Here is a 19,698-nt window from a genome sequence, read left to right as displayed (position 1 = left end):
GCCGAGTTGTAACTTTCCTTTTCATAATTTGTTACATTCCATCCTGGATTTTCCAGTGTTTAACATTATAATTTTCTAGTAGAGAAATCCAGCATTATCCAGGTATTTATTTATTTATAGCTGTGCAACCACACCTGTAGCATGGAGCATATGTTTTTGTGCTGAATGGGGCTATGATGTTCCTATCTCCTGAACTGTATCATACAACGACATAACTTGGCACTTACATTCAGAGATATATGTGCATACTGTCTGCAAAATCTATTGGGAATACAGTTAGTAGCAAATAAGTAAAAAATTATGTCATCCCTCATGCGGTACTTTTACTGCACGGAAAGTGGAAAAATAGTAAGCAAGAAATGTGAAAATGAAGTCTTTTGCAATGGCACCGATATACAAAACATTCTCAGTTTTCTTGCCACGTCAATTTAGGATAAAATCTTGAGCTTTCGACGAAAGCCTCCATCATCATCGTCACGAGCAACTGACTGTCTTCACAGTTTCTGTGGTGGCCTTATACAGGGTGGTCCATTGATAGTGACCAGGCCAAATATCTCATGAAATAAGAATAAAACGAAAAAACTACAAAGAACAAAACTCGTCTGGCTTTAAGGGGGAAACCAGATGGCGCTATGGTTGGCCCACTAGATGGTGCTGCCATAGCTCAAAGGGATATCAACTGCATTTTTTAAAAATAGGAACCTCCATTTTTTATTACATATTCGTGTAGTACGTAAAGAAATATGAATGTTTTAGTTGGACCACTTTTTTCACTTTGTGGCAGATGGTGCTGTAATAGTCATAAATGTATAAGTACGTGGTATCACGTAACATTCTGCCAGTGTGGACAGTATGCGATTCATGATACATTACCCGTGTTGAAATAGACCGTTTACCAATTGCGGAAAAGGTCGATATCGTATTGATGTATGGCTATTGTGATCAAAATGCCCAACGGGCGTGTGCTATGTATGCTGCTCGGTGTCCTGGACAACATCAGCCAAGTGTCTGGACCATTCACCGGATGATTATGTTATTTAAGGAAACAGGAAGTGTTCAGCCACATGTGAAATGTCAACCACAACCTGCAACAAATGATGATGCCCTAGTAGGTGTTTTAGCTACTGTCGTGGCTAATCCACACATCAGTAGCAGACAAATTGCACGAGAATTGGCAGGGCCGGGGCGGAGGCGAAGCCGGCAGGGCTGAGGCGGAGTGTCACAGTTCGTGTGGAGGTGGGGGTGAGGGTGAGCCAAGAGGTGGGATGGGCAGGTGAGGAAAGAGATGGTTACTGGAGCAAAAGCAATTTTTCCCCCATATGCATGGGATATATGCTTCAAAATGGTTCAAATGGCTCTGAGCACTATGGGACTTAACAGCTATGGTCATCAGTCCCCTAGAACTTAGAACTACTTAAACCTAACTAACCTAAGGACATCACACAACACCCAGTCATCACGAGGCAGAGAAAATCCCTGACCCCGCCGGGAATCGAACCCGGGAACCCGGGCGTGGGAAGCGAGAACGTTACTGCACGACCACGAGCTGCGGACATACATGCTTCCAATATTAAGTTTGTATGTACTGTTATATTTTGAAAGAATAATATGCACTCCATTTGTAATGACAAATTTATTACTGGTTTTATTTTGTACACTTACATGTAGTAACTCCCATACATCAATAACTTTATAACAATTGTAATAAAATTCCATTATTTCAAAGATATGAATGATCTGCTTGTTTAACCAGTTACATTATTTCAGACAACAGAAAATTGCAGAGGAAGTTCATAAATTGCATACACATGTACAGAGCCATAATATTTTTTTGTACATTAACAAAACTTCTGTAAATTTCTTCCCTATAGTTGAATTTCCGCACAATCTTTCAGTCTTTTTTTAAGGAACCAAAGTAGTGTAACTAACAAAAATTAAATGCTGCCATTCAGTGAGTCTTGATAATAAGTGAGCCACCATGTTCCATGTGGTGCATAATCATGAGCAAGCAGCTTTTTAACACACAAAGAAAGAAACAAATTTAACATCAGCAACAACTATACTGAATCACTTAATGGTATTAAAATTTCTTTGATCTATTAAGATTTCCAGAATGTAAATTGTTATTTACCCTAGATAGATACACGCAGAATTTAAACAGGTGTGCTATGTGAACATGATAGTCTGTACTTGAGCACTGACTATTATCAAAATAATCACACAAAGTAATCACTGTTGCATTATTTATAAATTCTGGCAACCATAAATTTAACATTAAATAACTATGGCCTCTTAGTTAAGTTTGGCTTCAATGCCACATCTTCAGTGTAATTAGTTAATATAACTGACAAAATGAAAATATCTGTCCTGTGCATTCATAACTTCTCAAACACAAACCAGTCAGCTAATAAAGTTATACAATAATATTTACAGTTATCCAAGCAACTATGAGGTATTCAGTGGAATCAGGTCCTTCATTTCTACCCAATTCCTTTTAACTTATACCAAAACAAGCTTTATTTACTGTTTAATATTTCACAAGAAAAAGCTAGTAATATATTAAGCAACACCATTTAAATTTCAAAACAAAATGGAAATCTTTAGCAACACACAAACACACACACTGCTGTTTTACCCGGTTCCATAGCAGTACTAAACCATAACAATGCAGTATTTCCTGGCTTTTTCCAGACTTCTGTTTCACTTCATTACATGAAGTTCTCTGTACATGTTTTTCTATTAGAATATATTACAAGGAAATCTTTGTTTTTGAAATTTGATTTTGACAAATGGTGTCTTCATGTATCACATCATGAAAGCCCTTGAGCAATAAACTTCACAGATATTTTGCAATCAATACAGTGTTCCATTCACATACCACACAATTTGCAAAGAGGAAAAGAACATTATTGAAGGACAAACACTTCTGTTCCACTTTTAAACATTGTGGAAGTCTTCATAGAATAGTGAAATGAAATTATGCTGCCAGGAATAGCTCGTTTAATAATTATACCACCAATTAAGAAAACCATTTTTAATGAATTGTAATAGATGATTTTGGCAAATAAACAGCACTGGAGATATTCTCACATGAATAATTAATACACAAAGATAAACATTAAATAAGAGGAGAATATATTTATGAAATTTAAGACAAGTACTTCAGCATTTAGATGACTAAACCCTTGTTGTGTATAAATATTGATATGGATATGCTATTTTTGCATTTAACGAAGAAGCAGGGACAAGATGAAAGAATGAGGGAACGTGCCTAGAGCCATCTTCCAATTTCTGTGTACCACTAATCAAATTCTGAAATCTGGAAGTAGATTTTCTAAGAGGCATAACTTTTAACATTTTCAATAGTATATTCATTTTCACATTTAGATGACCAGTCACAAAGCAGTACTTACTATAATCTAAGTATGAAAAGCTGACTTTATTGCACAGTGCATATAACTTCATTTGGTTGCACACTCTTAAAATCACCAATCTTGTGATCAAAAAATCCAATTCAGTTGAAAATCCTTACAACTGACTTCTGCATAATAAATAGAGTGTGAGTTTGTGACAATTGTACTATTGCAGAATTTTGTTCTCTCACATTTCACGTGCCTGCTCCAAGCAGGGAATACCCACTTCCCTCAACAAACGCATGCGGACCTCCGAATCTTGTGGATATTCCTCTTCCTTCTCTGTGTTTGGTTGGAAGTATGTCACACAAAAACGATCGAAGTACCGGCCAACTTCTGAGTGGGGAATGTAGGCTGGCTCCATACAGATCTCAAGATTTTCTGTAAAGGGAATCATTACATGAAAATTTGGAGACTAATAACGTAACTCTCTAAAAATTAACATTTCAAGTATAAAGCTGCTCAATATAAAAGTGAGTGGTTTAGAATGTACAAGAAAATTTGCAATGAAAATGTACTTCAATATTAATTTATTATTTTCTTCATTCAACTATTAAGCAATCTAATTTTGAGGCTGCTTAAAGAAGGAAGTGAGGAAAGGGAGGGATGAGTTAACATTGCATACAGCAATAGTTTATATGTAAGACCGGTTCAAAAAATTGCCAATAGCCAAAACTAAGTGCGCTAATAACTGACAGAAGTTGTAAGAATAATATTGTACATAAATGTTTTTCATTACACACACTTCTGCCTCATTTGAAATGTGCTTATCCAGCATATACAAATCAAGTGCTATTCTTTATTGTCAGGGTGCCTTTTGTAACACCACCCTTGGGCTTACTTACGGTAAAATTAACAACAGTATTTCAATTAATTACATTTTATTTAATGAAGTACTAATACCACTTACCACCACCAACCAATATTTTGATTTAAGTGTTATCTCTGCATTTTTATTTTTTAAATTCTTGTTTCACATATGAAAATTCAATGATTTGTTTCTCTTCTCACACAGGTGGCAATGATGTTCGTTGACAATAAACAAAAAGCTAGAGAAGTAACCTTCACTCAAGACAAACAGCAAACTAACACACAATTTTTGTGTGTCTTCATATTTTTGTGGAGGTATTGACTAATCCATCAAATTTCAGATGTGCAGCCAAAACAACATTCTTCAACTGATATTTCAGCTATATACCTTTTGGCTATCTTCTGACTGAGCTGGTGAACTGAAGATACAGCAATCAGTTCCATACTTTAAATGTAAGAGCCATGTCATTAATCTTGTAGCCACAGAATACACAAAGTCCAGAGGTGATGCTTGGTGGCAAAGAGCTTTGTATTAACTGAATCAGTGGTTAGATATTCCATCCACACTGGAATATTAATGCATCAATAGGCGTTGCACTGTAGCAACATATTTGTGGGTTGATCAAAGGCATTGCCACATTTCAGGCTTTGTCCAGGGTGAAAACGCTATCTCTGTTAATTCAAACAATGGAAAATCCCGGATGAAATTTAACAATATTACGGAAAGGAAAGTTGCTACTAACCATATAGTGGAGATGCTGAGTCACAGATAGGCACAACAAAAAGACTCTCACGGAATAAGTTTTCGGCCAACAAGACCTTTGTCAACAACAGATGACCACACACACACACACACACACACACACACACACACACACACACACACACTTCTGTCTTGTTTAAAATGTGTCGATGTTTGTTTATCCAGCACATGCAAATAGAGTACTATCCTTTATTGTCAGGTTGCACACGCAACCCCAACTCTCACAGCTTAGAGTGGTCAGTGCCAATGTATTGCTCTCTTACTACCAATCTGTTGCATTGTAAGAGCTGGTGTTCGTTGCATCTCATGAACTATACACATCAGTTGCCTGATGTCAGAAAGGCCACACTTAAAGGTAACTTTGTAAAACATAGCATTTGGTCTCTTTGTCACAGTCCCGAAGTCCAGCTGTCTTCAGTGGAGGGCAAATGAATTATCTTCATAATTGGTGAGAATCTGAGCTATTTTTGTTAACTCACTTCCAAAGTATGGTAGGAAAGCCACGGATTTAATCATCTGAACTATGTCTTCCTCGATCCTTTCATCCACCTTAGGTTTTAGCTATCGTGCCTTGCGTATCTGTTGAGTGTACCCATATGCTTATAAAACTCTTCCAAGTGTAAAAACTCAAACTGTAGAGTGTTCTTGTGAGTAATGCTATATGCCCTATGAACCAAAGTTTTAAAAACAGCCGTCATCTGGTGGGAGAGGCTGCTGTTATTTGCATGTAAACACAAGACCTTATCAGCGTACTTGTGAAAACTGTATGTTCCAAGGTCCATCATCTTTACATAGAACCAAAACACCCTAGAACAGAAGGCAGCTCTCCTTTTTGATTTTTACTGTAAACTGAATATGTCAATGGATGGAATTTACAATATTCAAAAATTGACATAACTCATTCTCACCATGGGATCACACTCCAGAGGTGTCAACATTTCTCCAAAATACTGTGGATTGTATTCTACAAAATTCAGGAGCATTTCCCTCAAAGTCCTCAATAAACTAATTTGATGTAAAACAGTCTACCTTACTGCAAATAAAATTTTTGGAAGAGAGTGGCTAAATATTCTCTTTCACAAAAATTTTTCAAAGCAACATATTTGTTAAGAAGTACAAATGTCAATTTGGGTTGCCATATCACAAACATTCAATTTTGTCATTGTTGACAGAGGGTGGCATTTTCAGTAAGCAACCATTTCAATCTAAGGTTACAAATACTTAACCAACAACAAAAACAACAACAAGAACAACTAACATATATTGAAACACCTTATGGCATAATCCGTACCACTTTAGGCGGGGGAAGGGGATGTTACCTTCATAGTATCTGATGTTATTGAATTTAGCATATGTTCAAATTAAGGAGTAATAAGAAACACACATTTTTTGTTTTCTCCAAAAAAAATTCCTGCCCCGAGATGGAGATGTTTCCGATTATGACTTTTTGTGTTCTACATGTTTTGGCAGAACAACAACAATGATGGTATTTGAACAAGATGAAGCCTCCTGTGGTTCAGATTCTGCATCAATAGAGGAAGAATTAAATACCCTGAGCCAGTGAACTACAGAGGTAGGTGTTAGTCCTGTTAAGAAACCATGGTCAGTGAAGTTGAGTCGTAAGCTCTATGCATCAAGAATGCGCAGAGAAATTACTAAAGCTATGGATGAATACACTACAGCAAAACTGACCACACTCTTCAAAGTAGAAATTCTATCTTCAGAAGAAAATGAACCAAAGCACTCTTGAATATTGTGCATCCTACAGTGAAAAGCTGCAAGTTTTAACTTTTATTCCAGAGACTTTTTCAAAGAAAATAATTTTGAACTACGTTCCATCAGTATCAAAGTACATGGTAGACATATCAAGAAATGTATGGTCTGTAAAAGGAGTCTTTGAAAGACCAGATCCCTATTATGGTCATCCTGTAGAAGCAGATCAGATTCAAAAACTGCTGTCACTTTATCTGGAAGATAAATGGAACTGTTCTTGCCAGAGTGTCAACAAGAAGGATACTATAACAGTCATAGCTGGAGTTGTGAAAGTGAAGAGGTACACGACTCACACTATTAAAGAAACTCTAGCAGTTTATAGGAGCACCTATACAACTTCACATATTGAAAGATCAAAACTATATGCACTACAACCTAAGTGGGTAGCTCTGTGCCCACCTAGAGGTGTCTGTTTATGTGTGTACAGCACGAATTTTGAACTTTATGTGGTAACTTGGAAGAACTTCCTGGAGCACGTGACATATGACACCTTGATCAGGTGTGTGAAGTAATTAGTAGCCTGTGATGTAAAGTGAAAGAATTGTAGTTTCAAGAATGTGGTGACTGCCCTGGAAAGGAAGGACTGTCTTTACAGACATTTGGCCTGGAAGACATAGCAAAAATTACACGAGACATAGGAGGAAAATAAACTAATTTAAAAAAAAAAAAAAACTGTTGCCTTTGACAGTTTCATTGGCAAACTTGGTAAATTGTCAGTGAAAGCAATAACACACCAGCATCTGAAGAAATTGCAACAGCAACACATTGCAGAAGTGAAAGAGTGTGTACAAGCTGAAGAACTATGTTTACTGCTTCACTGTGATTTTGCTGAGAACAAAGGTATCATTGGAGACCACGTTTCAATTTTTACAGGAGTGACATACTTTCAAAACAAGACCACAAGTGTTGCAGTTATAAGTGATGACAAAGTACATGATTCAGCGTGTGCTTTGCTAGCAATGCACAAAATCCTTGAACTGCAAACAGGGGCAGAGAAGATAATCGTTCTTTCTGATGGTGCGCCTAGGCATTTTAAAACTCATTGCCAGATGTTTGAATTAAGTCGCCTGCGCCAAATGGGTATAAGTGCTACTGGTCACGGGAAGGGGCCTCGTGATAGTGGAGGCGGCCTGCTGAAGCACCATGCTACAAAACAAACTTTCCAGACCAAATACAGCTGCAATTCAGAATGTTCGGGATTTTACGAGAGTCATGAAATCTTACACATCCCCAGCCCTCATTTGTTCATCCAAAGGGGAAATCAAAGAATTTTGTGAGCAGAAAAAAGAAGAATGGTCCAAACAAATTATCCCTGTGGAAGAAATTCAGAAGACACATTTTTGGACTCAAAGTGATGGACAGATTCATACTGCATGCACTTTAAAGAGCAAGAGCATTTGGCCAACACCTCAGAAATAGCAGGATAATATTCAGATTCACAACCTGAAAAAGGGATGTTTGTAACGTGTGTGTATGACTCTGACTGATGGATTGCAGAGATTACAGACATCAGTTATGAGTTAAGCAAAATTGTAGTGAACTTTATGTTGAACATGGACCAACTGCTGGATATAGTTTTCCAGCTGAAGGACAGCAACAATGTCATCAGTGCTCACTTCCTGTTAACAATGTTTTGAAAATTGTAAGTGCTCCAGTTCTTATTGGTTGAACAGGAAGGCATCATTCTATATCAAAGGAAGATATTGAAGCAGAGGACCACATTTTTAATTCAATGACTGGCTAATTTCAGTACAAAACAGAGATCACAGAGGTTGTATAAACTGAAACATTTAAGTCTTTGGACCTTTCACATACATCTTGGAACCATTTAAAATGATTGAAAAACGAGCGCCTTACTCATCTTTCAAAACTAAAATTATGTTAAATAAGGCTAGGTTTTGATTTTTATGACCCCATTATGTGATAATGTGGGATTGGCATTTTTGAAAAAAATTTTCCATAAATTATAAAAAGTGGCATGCGAGTCCAAATTGAGGATTTCTTTGTAATCATAAAGCAATTATCTTTCAAATAAAAAACCAACAAAATATCTAGAACTGTTCCAGAGACACAGCATTTTAAATTTTTTTCCACTATTCACATCTTCAAAACAGTATGCGCAGTGTGATCTTCGGAGCAGTATCTCTGAGCAGATATTTTTTTTTTTTTTTTTTTTTTTTTTTTTTGGAGGGGGGGGGGGGGGGGGGAGTGCTCCTTACTTAGTCCTTCATTTTAACACATGCTGAATTCAATAACATCTGAGGCTATGAAGGTATTATTTTTCCTAGCTTGCCTGAATTGATATGGACTATACCTTATAAAATTCTCTTATTAACAGATAAATTTGCTGTTTCAAGATGTCTTACCTTGGGCTGCATATCTTGTTGATCCATCCTCTACAAGAACATTATAAAATGGTTGATCTGCTTTTTTGCTGAGGTTATCAACACCCATCTGCGTAATCCACTCCTTTGATTCCATACATAACAGGTCCCATCCATAGATTACACATCTGTAGTTGAAGAGTCGATGCTTCATGATCATTCCAACGGCAAATTGTACAGTGGGGTCACGTAATTTTGGTTCAATCTGAAAACCAAATCATCAAATAACAAATCTCATGTGAACATCAATTATATTAGCAAATGAAAGCTTCTAAGTATTAGTAACAATGAGTATGGGAAAGACCAACCCTTGATTGTTCTTAGTATCTAAAGAAAAGTTGCACTGACATTATGGCCCACATGTGAACAAAATGATGATTTATGTGCTTGTTAAACAAATTATTATATTTACAGACTTTTGTTTATGTGTTCACTGTCAAGTTCCACAAATGCTTATGATTAAAATGGTACACTCACTAGAATTTGAGAACAAAAATGTGACACTCTACATACACATCTTGAAGACTATGTAGGAGGGGCTACATAAGGGCTGACTCAATGATAGAAACGCTGAGGTGGCAAAGTGGTTAGCAGACTGGACTCGCACCTAGTAGAACAATGGTTAAAACCTGTGTCTGGCCATCGTGATTTAGGTTTTTCGTGATTTCCCTAAACCGCTTTTGGCCAATGCCAGGACGGTTCCTCTGAAAGGGCATGGCCGACTACCTTCCCCATACTTCCTTAATCCAATGAGACCAATGACCTTGCTGTTTGTTCCCCTCTTCACAACCAACCAACGATAGAAACAGCACTACTTGATACACAAATGCACAGGAAAACTGACAATCGTATGAAAAAATTTTACGCTTAACTGTTGCCAGCAATATTTTTAACAAACAACACTGCCACACACATTAAGCATCAAAACTTGTTTAACAAAAGTGTTCTGGCCTATTTTTGACTGGATTTAGCATAATGTTGGTAGTGAGGTCAACACATGAACAGATACGGAGCTGAAGCATTAGATGGCCAAGGATAGCAATTGACAACAGCTACATCCTTGCGTAAGGCATTCGTCTGAAATAATTCAGAAGTGGTGGGTTCCTGACCTAATACAGTAATGCTAGTTTATGATTTTTTTACTTTTCTCCTTGAATACAAATATAATACTTAAAACCATTCCGTGTTACAACCACTGAATTAATGAACAGAAACAGGAAGAAATGAATAAAATGAAGTCCACAGACGAGAAACATCAAAAATACAACTAATGACACCATCCTATGCCAACTTATTCTTCCTATCCAGTCAATACCTGAAACTTCTGGTCTGATTCAGATTCAATTATGATATTTTCGAAATCTAAACTCGTGGCAGGGAAACCTCCATAAACCTCAGCACCTACTCCGAAACTGCACTTCACCTGATCCTTCTCAACTCAACGAGCCACCTTCCTAGATGTCTATCTCCAACTCTCAGATGGCTCCTTAAGTAAGTCTGTCCATATCAAGGTACACAAACCACCAATTGTACCTCCACTCTGACAACTGTCATCCATTCCACTTCTGGAAGTCTCTTCCTTACAGCCTCACCATCCATGGACAACATATCTGCAGTGGACAAGAAGAGTTATCCAATTATACTGACAGCATTATCAGGACCTTTACTGAATCACAATATCCTATCCAGCTCATCCATAAACAGATCTCCCATGTCATCTGCTTCCTCTGATAACAGTAAAACTGCTAACCAGCCACTGACCAGTACTCTTCTGATTACCCAGTATCTCTCTAGCCTTGAAAAGCTCAACCACATCCTCCACAACGGCTACAACTGCTTCTCATCTTGCCCCGAGATGAGGGATCTACTTTCCACATCCCCAATGTAGTGTTCTGTCACCTAGCCAACCTACAGAACGATTTTGTCCATCCCTATCTCATCCTATTTCCAATTCTGCACCCCATGGGGCGTTCCCTTGCGGTCAGCCCAGGTGCAAGACTTGTCCTGCACATCCACCCGATACCTCCCACCACAGTTCAGTCACAGGCATTTCCTGCCCAATAAAAGGCAGGGCCACATGTGAAAGCAGCTTTGTTATGTATAGCAGTTTGTCTGGGTATTACAAGTACCTGAACTGTCTATTTGCATGACTGACCGAGGCGAAACTGTGGCAAACCACAAACTTAGCCATCCAGTTGCCGAACATGTAGCTCACCATAACACAAATGACCACAATAACTGTCACTATGTGGGCCATTTGGATTCTCACTCCCACCACACATTTCTTCCCCTCCGTTCAGACTGTGCACCACCTTCTTCTGACTCCCCCCCCCCCCCCCCACCTCTGATATGGTCAGTCTCTCTCTCTCTCTCTCTCTCTCTCTCTCTCTCTCTCTCTCTCTCTCTCCCTCTCTCCCCTTTTTTCATCTCCTCTCCCTTCCCTCCCCCTCCCTTTCTGCCTCTTCATCTTCACCTCTCTCCTTTTTTCCTCCAAACTGAATCTAAATAATCAGTCTTGCTATGAACATATGTATGTGTGTGTGTGTGTGTGTGTGTGTGTGTGTGTGTGTGTGTGTGTGTGGGCACGCGCGCGCGCACGCGCTATTCTGATGAAGGCATTTGGCCAAAAGCCTTGTCTAACAGTCTTTACATTGTTCCTATCTGTGACTCAGTATCTTCGCTATATGGTGAGTAGGAACTATACTTTCCATACAAGGTGTACAACTTTGCTTCCGCCGTTTTTTCCCCAACATTTGAGGCTTTAATGAAACAAATTGGTTACACATGTATCATTCAAAGTATTTTCCATTGCTGGCCACTACTTTCTCCCATCTTTTCGGGCAGGGTACGAATCCCGTGTCGAAGAAATTTTTCATCTCTTGAAGCGATCCACGAATCGATACAATTTGTGACTTTATGAGATCGGAAGTGTCGGTCAGCCAGGCCATGTGCCGTTGATCTAAACAGGTGATACTCAGAGGGACCAATGTCTGGAGAATACAGGGGTAAGGTAGGACTTCCCATTTTAACGTTTCCAAGTACATTTTGACATCTTTAACAATGTGGGGTCATGCACTGTTGTGCTGCAAAACCACTATCGTACCTCTCGCTGTATGGCAGCCATTTGTCTTTTAATGCTCTACTCAAATGCATTAATTGCATTCGATAACGAGAACCTGTGATAGTTTCACTTTGATTTAAATCCTCATAGTACACAACACTGAGCTGGTCCCACCAAATGCAGAGCATGATCTTTGAGCCGCAAATATTTGGTTTGGCCATCGACGTGGAAGCATGGTCGGGATATCCCCATGATTTTTTGCATTTAGGGTTATCGTAATGAACCCATTTTTTAACCTCTGTCACAATACGATGCAGAAATCCCTTCCGTTTTTTGCCTCTGACGCAACTGTTCACAGACATGCAAACGCTGTTCAACGTCTCTTGGTTTCAACTCACAAGGGACCCAAGTTCCTTCTTTCTGAATCATGCCCATAGCCTTGAGACATTTTGAAATGGCTTACTGTGTCACTCCCACTAATCGTGCCAATTCTTCTTGAGTTTGACCCACGTCTTCACTCAGCAATGTCTCCAATACTGCATCTTCAAAAACATCTGTCTTCCACCACTATGCCAGTCTACAACGGTCATTTTTAACGTTCTATAAGCGTTGAAACCACTCACAACAAGTTCTTTCACTAATAGCATCCTTACCATACATACTTGAAAGCTTGTAAACTGACATTTTCAATCAAGAACAACTTTATCATGCAGACACAAATCACCTAATGTTTGAATGAGGTTATATTGACCGAGGTCCAAGCTAACTGCCTGACATCTGCGATCTGTTTCTTTTGACCGCTACTTACCGTTGTCTCCACCTATCGGCAAACAGCGGAAGCAAGGTTGCACACCTTATAATATTGTCAATAAATCAATCTACTTAGAAAAAGTTAGTGTTTTTAAAATGCACTACTGGTTGTGATTTGATGACACGTTAACGGCAGATAGATCTGCAACTCACAGAAACTAATGGTAGGAGATCTAGAGAGGATCACACTGACATGGCATCGTATTTCTTAACTGTTGTCCATGTAACATGAGATTAGTCAATGTTGCAGTTTTTTATTATCAAAATATTGTTTCTGCAATTTGTGCAGGTAAAAACCAAAATTTTGTGAGAAAATTTACTTGGAAGAAGCATTAGCAATTATACAACCACAAATAGCTTCAAAAATTACAGCTGACAGTGATGTATAGCACAGAAAGTAATGGACCAAGTCAAGACTAAAGATATGGCATAAAAATGGAACATAAATTAAATAATTAAAAATGTGTGCAGAAATACTTGTCACAAGAACCAAGCACAGTTACTGCCTGAAGATAATATAAAGAAATCCCCCCTTTTAGTTAGTACAAAGCTTTAAATGCAGAGTTACTGGAGTTGTGCTTCTGCAATGATTAATGGCTCTGAGCACTATGGGACTTAACATCTATGGTCATCAGTCCCCTAGAACTTAGAACTACTTAAACCTAACTAACCTAAGGACAGCACACAACACCCAGCCATCACGAGGCAGAGAAAATCCCTGACCCCGCCGGGAATCGAACCCGGGAACCCGGGCGTGGGAAGCGAGAACGCTACCGCACGACCACGAGATAAGGGCTGCAATGATTAATGTCAATGAGATTATGAGGCTACATGAGAGCTTTGTATTATATTATAGGACCTTTTTTCTGAACAATAATCTTTTATACATTGAAAGTGGAAGGAAGTATGGAAACCAAATGTAATATTCTCAGAATAATTATTTTCCAAGACACAGAACTCGTAGTAGTTCAGCACTCTATCGTATTTACTATAAACAAGTTTTATCACAAGAAATACAAATAAGGACTAATGCATGAAAGTTGCTGCAGCATGTGTGGCCAACACTGGTGAAATGAAGTAGCTTTTATCCGAGAGGTTCTTTTTCTGTTTTTGATTTTGCAGTACCCAGGCACTTGAACACTACCAACAACTTGTAATAGCTTCAAACTAACAGATTTCTCATAAAATAGAAATGATAAATTGCCCCGCTGATTAGTTTGTCTCCACCTTGAATTGGAATGAAATATATGGTTTTTTACTTTATTTTGTTTTTTTAATATGTGAAGTTTGCCTCAATAGTAAGAGGTGGAACAAATGAGAAGCACCATTTGTTACAGTATTCTGTTAGAACTGCGGAGGGGGAATCCACAAAATGTAACACAAGGCGAACAGCTTACAGATTCAGGTAAAATGTCTTCTTTTTTCCCTTATATCGTTTAATTTGATTTCATCACAATTTCTTTACAAAACTGTACTGAACCAATAAGCCAACTATAAACTAGGTTGGTATCACCAGAACCATCTGTAACTTTTAGTTGCAGAGACGACTTCGGAGTTAACTACGGGGCTCGGCAAAAATATGTAAACTACCAAGAACAAGACACATTACCATGCCTAATATGGTGCAGGAAAACCAATGGCATTCAAAACAACTAGAAGTTATCTCAGAATGATAAACACGGGTCCTGTATGACTTTCAAGGGAATCGTATGCCATTCTTCCTGCAAAGTAGTGGGAAGTTCAGGTACAAATGGTAGTAGAGGCTGATAGCTACCATACACCCTTCTCTCCAAAGCAGATCACAAAGGCTCAACAATACTGAGATCTGGTAACAGTAGTGACTAGAGGACAACATTTCATCCTTGTGCTCACAAAAATCGGTTCTGGATGGTGCAAGTTTGTGAACAGGTGCCCTGTCATTTTAGAACACAGCATCACCAATGGGGAAGAAGCATTATACAATGGGATGGACCTAATCAACCAAAATGGTCACATAATACTTGGCAGCAATACAACCCTGCACAAATACGATGCACCAATCGTCACCGAACCTCCGCCATGTTCCATCTAATGCTCTACACTCTTGACAGAATTTCAAATCAGTATGAAACAAGATTCATTCCTCAAATGACTTTCTGCCACTGCTCCATGGTCCAGCATTTGGTTTGGCACCACGTTTTCCACATATGTGCATATGCATTAGTCCGGGTGGATTTGAAATTCCAGCTCACACTGTAATTCCCGACTGGTAGAGTTCCCTTCATGTCGCTTTGGTGCCGAGAGGGTTTTTGAGTGAGACTTAGTTCTGCAGTGACTTTTACAGTTGTATTCCCCCCTTATTTTTCGCCACAATCCCCTTAAATAGCCATCTGTCACTTATTGGAAGACATTTTTCCAATTTTCCTGTACATGGTATAAATCTTCAATACGGTGCCTCTTAATACATGAAACATTTTGGCTGCCTTGGTTACAGAAGCACTCACCATACAAGCACCAACAATTTCCCCACATTTGAATTTCATATTAACAGAATCTTCCGTCGGTTCTTGGTAGAACAACATTATAATAAATGAAAAGCACCAGTTTGCTTTTGTTCTACAAATGTCTGAGGATGGCCTTGTAAGCCAAAAACTGGTTTACAATAAAAGTAATATTGTAGAACAAAAGCAAACTGGTACATTTTAATTTGCTTAGCCCTGACATAATGCACTCACAACTACATAGAACGCTGTTCTGACAATGACTGACACTTGCAACGTATTGAGGACATTTCACAGGTATCGTTCATGATTAAATACAACAACACAACTTGCACGCTTCATCAGCAACTGCATGTGTGTTCTAGCATGCATTTCTTGCAGTGTTTCCATAGTTTTGTCAAACCCCTGTATTTAAAGCCCTTCAATTAAAGGTCTTGCAAAACTATTTTTACATTTTTGTTTGTAATGTCTGATTGTGTACAAGCTAGTTGCACTTAAGAATTCCAATATTATGAAAACAAAGTAACTATGTTTTGATACCCATTATCCTCTCAGTCTCCCTACTATCTCTTGCTTCTAGTCCCTTTTCAGGCATCAGACAATGTAAGTACAACACTTACAAGCTTACATCACTTTGTTCCCTACAACTAATCTCCCCCTTACTTCTGTTCACAGTAGGTTTAGGTGTGACAACCCCATCCCCACCTTTTCATACAAATCTTTCTCTGGCACTGTTTCCCAACCACATTTTCTCACTAACACTCTGTTTATGGTGGCCAATATCTATGTTTTACTCCCCACATATTAATGCCACCATTGTTGTAATCTTTCTTTCCATGCAGGTACTCATTCTCAGATCTTAAATTCTGAAAACTGATCCTCCCATCATATTTCCTACATATACCTTCAACCTATTTCTCTGAGGTTTAAGAGGGACACACTTTGGATTCAAATGTTTGCAATTAAGTATGATATTCAAGCTTCTATCTATGGGTTTGTTTTAAATAAATTTCTGATGCCAGTAACTTGCTGTGGAGAAAATTATTTTATGGACAAGCTCATTATTTTCACATTTATAGGCCATTTCAAATACATAAAATAAAGGCTTCTATCAGTTCAATCATAAATTCAGTTTTTTACTCTTTGAACATTTACCTAACTCTACTTAACCTTGTGGCTTTCATGTTGGATTTTGTTTGTCACATTTGAAATAGTTATATTTAAGCACAATATTGCTTCCTGTTCACAGAATACAATGATGTTATGACAAAAGAATGTGTGTGTAAAACACTGATCATACAGACCTCTGCTATTTTAGAACAGATGTGAGCGCAGTTGCAAGTACCAAATGATTAAATGACAAAACTATTAGGTTGGTGAATAAGTTTGTAGCATTTTCTATTGGTTTAATAAACACAGTAGAACCAATAAAAGAGACTTAACAGTCATCATCAATATATTCTCCTTCACTATTTACAACAGTCTGCTGATACTGGGGTAACTTCTCAATTCTGCAACTGTGGAAATCACTTTGGTTTCAGGCAAAGAACTCATCAAGCCATGTTCAGAGCACATTTTCATCCAGAAACAAAGTTCCTTGAAACTTGTTTGATAGAGCGGAAAAGATGAAAATCTGAGGGCTCAAGATCAAGTGAGTAAATTGGGCATGGAATTACACCGCAGCCCAACTTCTGTAAAGTGTTTTTTTGCCAGTCTATTAGAATGCAGGCAGGCATTATCGTGGAGTAGCACCACTTTGCACAGTCCTCCTGGTGGTTGTTCTTGGATTGCATCTACAAGACATTTCAGTTGTTGACACTAAATTTCAGCAGTCACAGTTACACCTCAGAGAAGCAATTCTTAGTACAGCATATTGTCACTGTTGTGCCAGATACATAACATTATCTGTTGTACATGCGTGCATGTCTTTGTACAGGGAGTTGCTGCTTTGTTTGGGCTCAACCGTTCCTTTCTTTTCCTTACATTAAAGGTACCACTTTGTTAGCAGAGTAATTTATGGACAGTTTCTGATTGGAACAATTTATTGATACATTCAGTAAGCTACACGAGTTATACACATAAAGCTCAATACATAGAATAAAATAAAACACAGCGTCCGTAATTGGCCATAGCAAAACAAAAGATATTCACACAGCACGGAGGCGTAGATTCTAAAATCCCACATCCCCACTAGAATTATGCCTGGTTCGACTCTTATAGCCGCTAGTCTCAAACAGGTCAATTGCTGCCCTGTTGTCACATGATAGTTTGACGGGGTCTTTTTTGGGATCTGGTGATACTTCATTGCATAGTCTTTGAAGCCATAGAGCCTCTTGACATGCTGAGGTCAGAGCCATATATCCTGCCTCAGATGTAGATAAGACCACTGTTGGCTGTTTCTTACACTGCCAAGATATCACTGCTCCTGAGATTTAAAGAGATATCCAGTTGTTGACTTCCTGTCTTCAGAATCTCTGGCCCAATCTGCATCACAGTAACCTACTATGCGGCAGTCCTCTGATTTATAAAACAGAAGTTTCATATCTTTAGTACCTTTTAGATATCTGAAGACTCTTTTGACTGCTTGCCAGTGCAGTATGCCTGGATTATTACAAAAACAGCTAACAATTCCTATTGGAAAGGCTAGGTCCGGCCTTGTTCCTAATTGTACATACATTAAACTATCTATTTATAGCTTCTTGCTCTTGTTCTGTTTTCGGACACACATCATGAGTGAGCATCTGATTACTGTCCAGTGTTGTACATATTGGGTTACAATCTTTCATATTTAATCTGTAGAGAATTTGTTCCATATCGTGTGTCTGATTCATCCACAAATAACCTTCTTTGCAGTTCCTAGTAATTCGGATGCCTAAACAGTTTGTAACTTCACCAAGATCTTTCAGCTTAAATTTTTCTCTGAATTTGTTTTTAAAAGCATCTGTCTTGTGAATTGTTACTAAAAATGAACATATCATCCACATAAACAGCAACTATTAAAATGTCTGAACCTTGATTTTTATAATAAACCCAAGGATCAGCTGTTGACCTTTTGAAGTTTAGATTCAATAGTGTGCCATCTAATTTCATGTTCCATCAGCGAACACCTTGTTTCAATCCATATACTGCCTTTTTCAGTCTTTTTACACCATTATCTTTCACTGCCTTTGTAACTGGATCTACTTCTGGAACTTTCACATAAATCTTTTCATGTAAGTCCAACTTGTAAGAGAGCTGTGACAACATCTAAGTGATCAATGTCAAGATCATATTTAGCAGCCATAGCAAATAAATATCTTAATGAGTTATATTTATGACTGGCACATATGTTTCATCATAGTCCAGGCCTCGCTTCTGAGCACAACCTTTTATCGCTAGCCGTGCTTTAGAGCATACAATGAGACCTTTCATATCTTTGTTTCTTTTAAATACCCATTTTGCTTTTAATGGCTTTTTATCTGTAGGTAAATCAGCAGATTCCATGTGTGGTTCTCTTTGTGAGATTGTAACTCCTCTTGTATTGTCTTCAGCCAGTTTTCAGTATTGTCTGACATCATCGCTTCTTCCAATGTCAAAGGATTGCAGTCAGTTGACTGTTTAGACTGATAAGTTTTCAAAGTCATGCAGTTTCTCTGGTTTTGGAATTCTTGATGACCTTCGTATTTGCTGCAGTTGCTCATTATCATTTATTGGATTGTCTGGACTTGTTTCGTCATTGCTGCTAGTATTCACTGAACTACTACTTGATGTTACACTCTCAGGTTCAGGTTCAATTTCTTCTAATTCAGTTGCAGTTACTTCATCTTGCTTTTTCCTCTTTCAGTTCCCTCTTTACACTGTTTTGAAGTATCTTCATCAAAAATCAGATCTCTCGTTTTTATGATTCTCTGACAGTTAGGTTCAAAAAGTCTGTATGCTTTTGAATCTTCACAGTATCCTTCTAAAATACATTCAACACTTCTTTTGTCCATTTTCCTCTGTTGGCTCTTGGAATGTGAGCATATGCCTTACTTCCAAATATTCTAAGACGCTTACTATTCGGCTTCTTGTTTGTCCAATCTTTCTCAGGGGTCTTGTTCTTTAGCGCATCAGTCGAGGACCTCTTAATTAAATAAACTGCAGTGGAGACTGCTTCTGCCCAGAATTTATTTGGCAAATTTTCTTCAAAGAGCAGGCATCTTGCTTTTTCTACTGTTGAACGGTT

The 19,698-nt window shown here is 38.2% G+C and overlaps 1 protein-coding gene across 2 annotated transcripts in view; it reads right to left on the bottom strand.

The window, feature by feature from the left end:
• Nucleotides 1–1,618: 1,618 nt before the first annotated feature.
• LOC124613787 (F-box only protein 21-like) overlaps nt 1,619–19,698 on the bottom strand; it is a 107,602-nt gene continuing 89,522 nt past the window's right edge. For both annotated transcript variants that reach the window (XM_047142512.1, XM_047142520.1), the window contains 2 exons: nt 9,126–9,348; nt 1,619–3,794 (listed from right to left, as the gene is read on the bottom strand). In XM_047142512.1, coding sequence (XP_046998468.1) covers nt 3,601–3,794; nt 9,126–9,348 — 417 coding nt within the window. In that variant the 3' untranslated portion in view covers nt 1,619–3,600. The remainder of the gene's footprint in view (nt 3,795–9,125; nt 9,349–19,698) is intronic.

Source organism: Schistocerca americana, chromosome 1 (genome assembly GCF_021461395.2).
Source record: "Schistocerca americana isolate TAMUIC-IGC-003095 chromosome 1, iqSchAmer2.1, whole genome shotgun sequence".
NCBI classification, from domain to species: domain Eukaryota; kingdom Metazoa; phylum Arthropoda; class Insecta; order Orthoptera; family Acrididae; genus Schistocerca; species Schistocerca americana.
The sequence above is the reverse complement of the archived record's forward strand: the minus strand, read 5'-3'. Positions and strand labels throughout refer to the sequence as shown.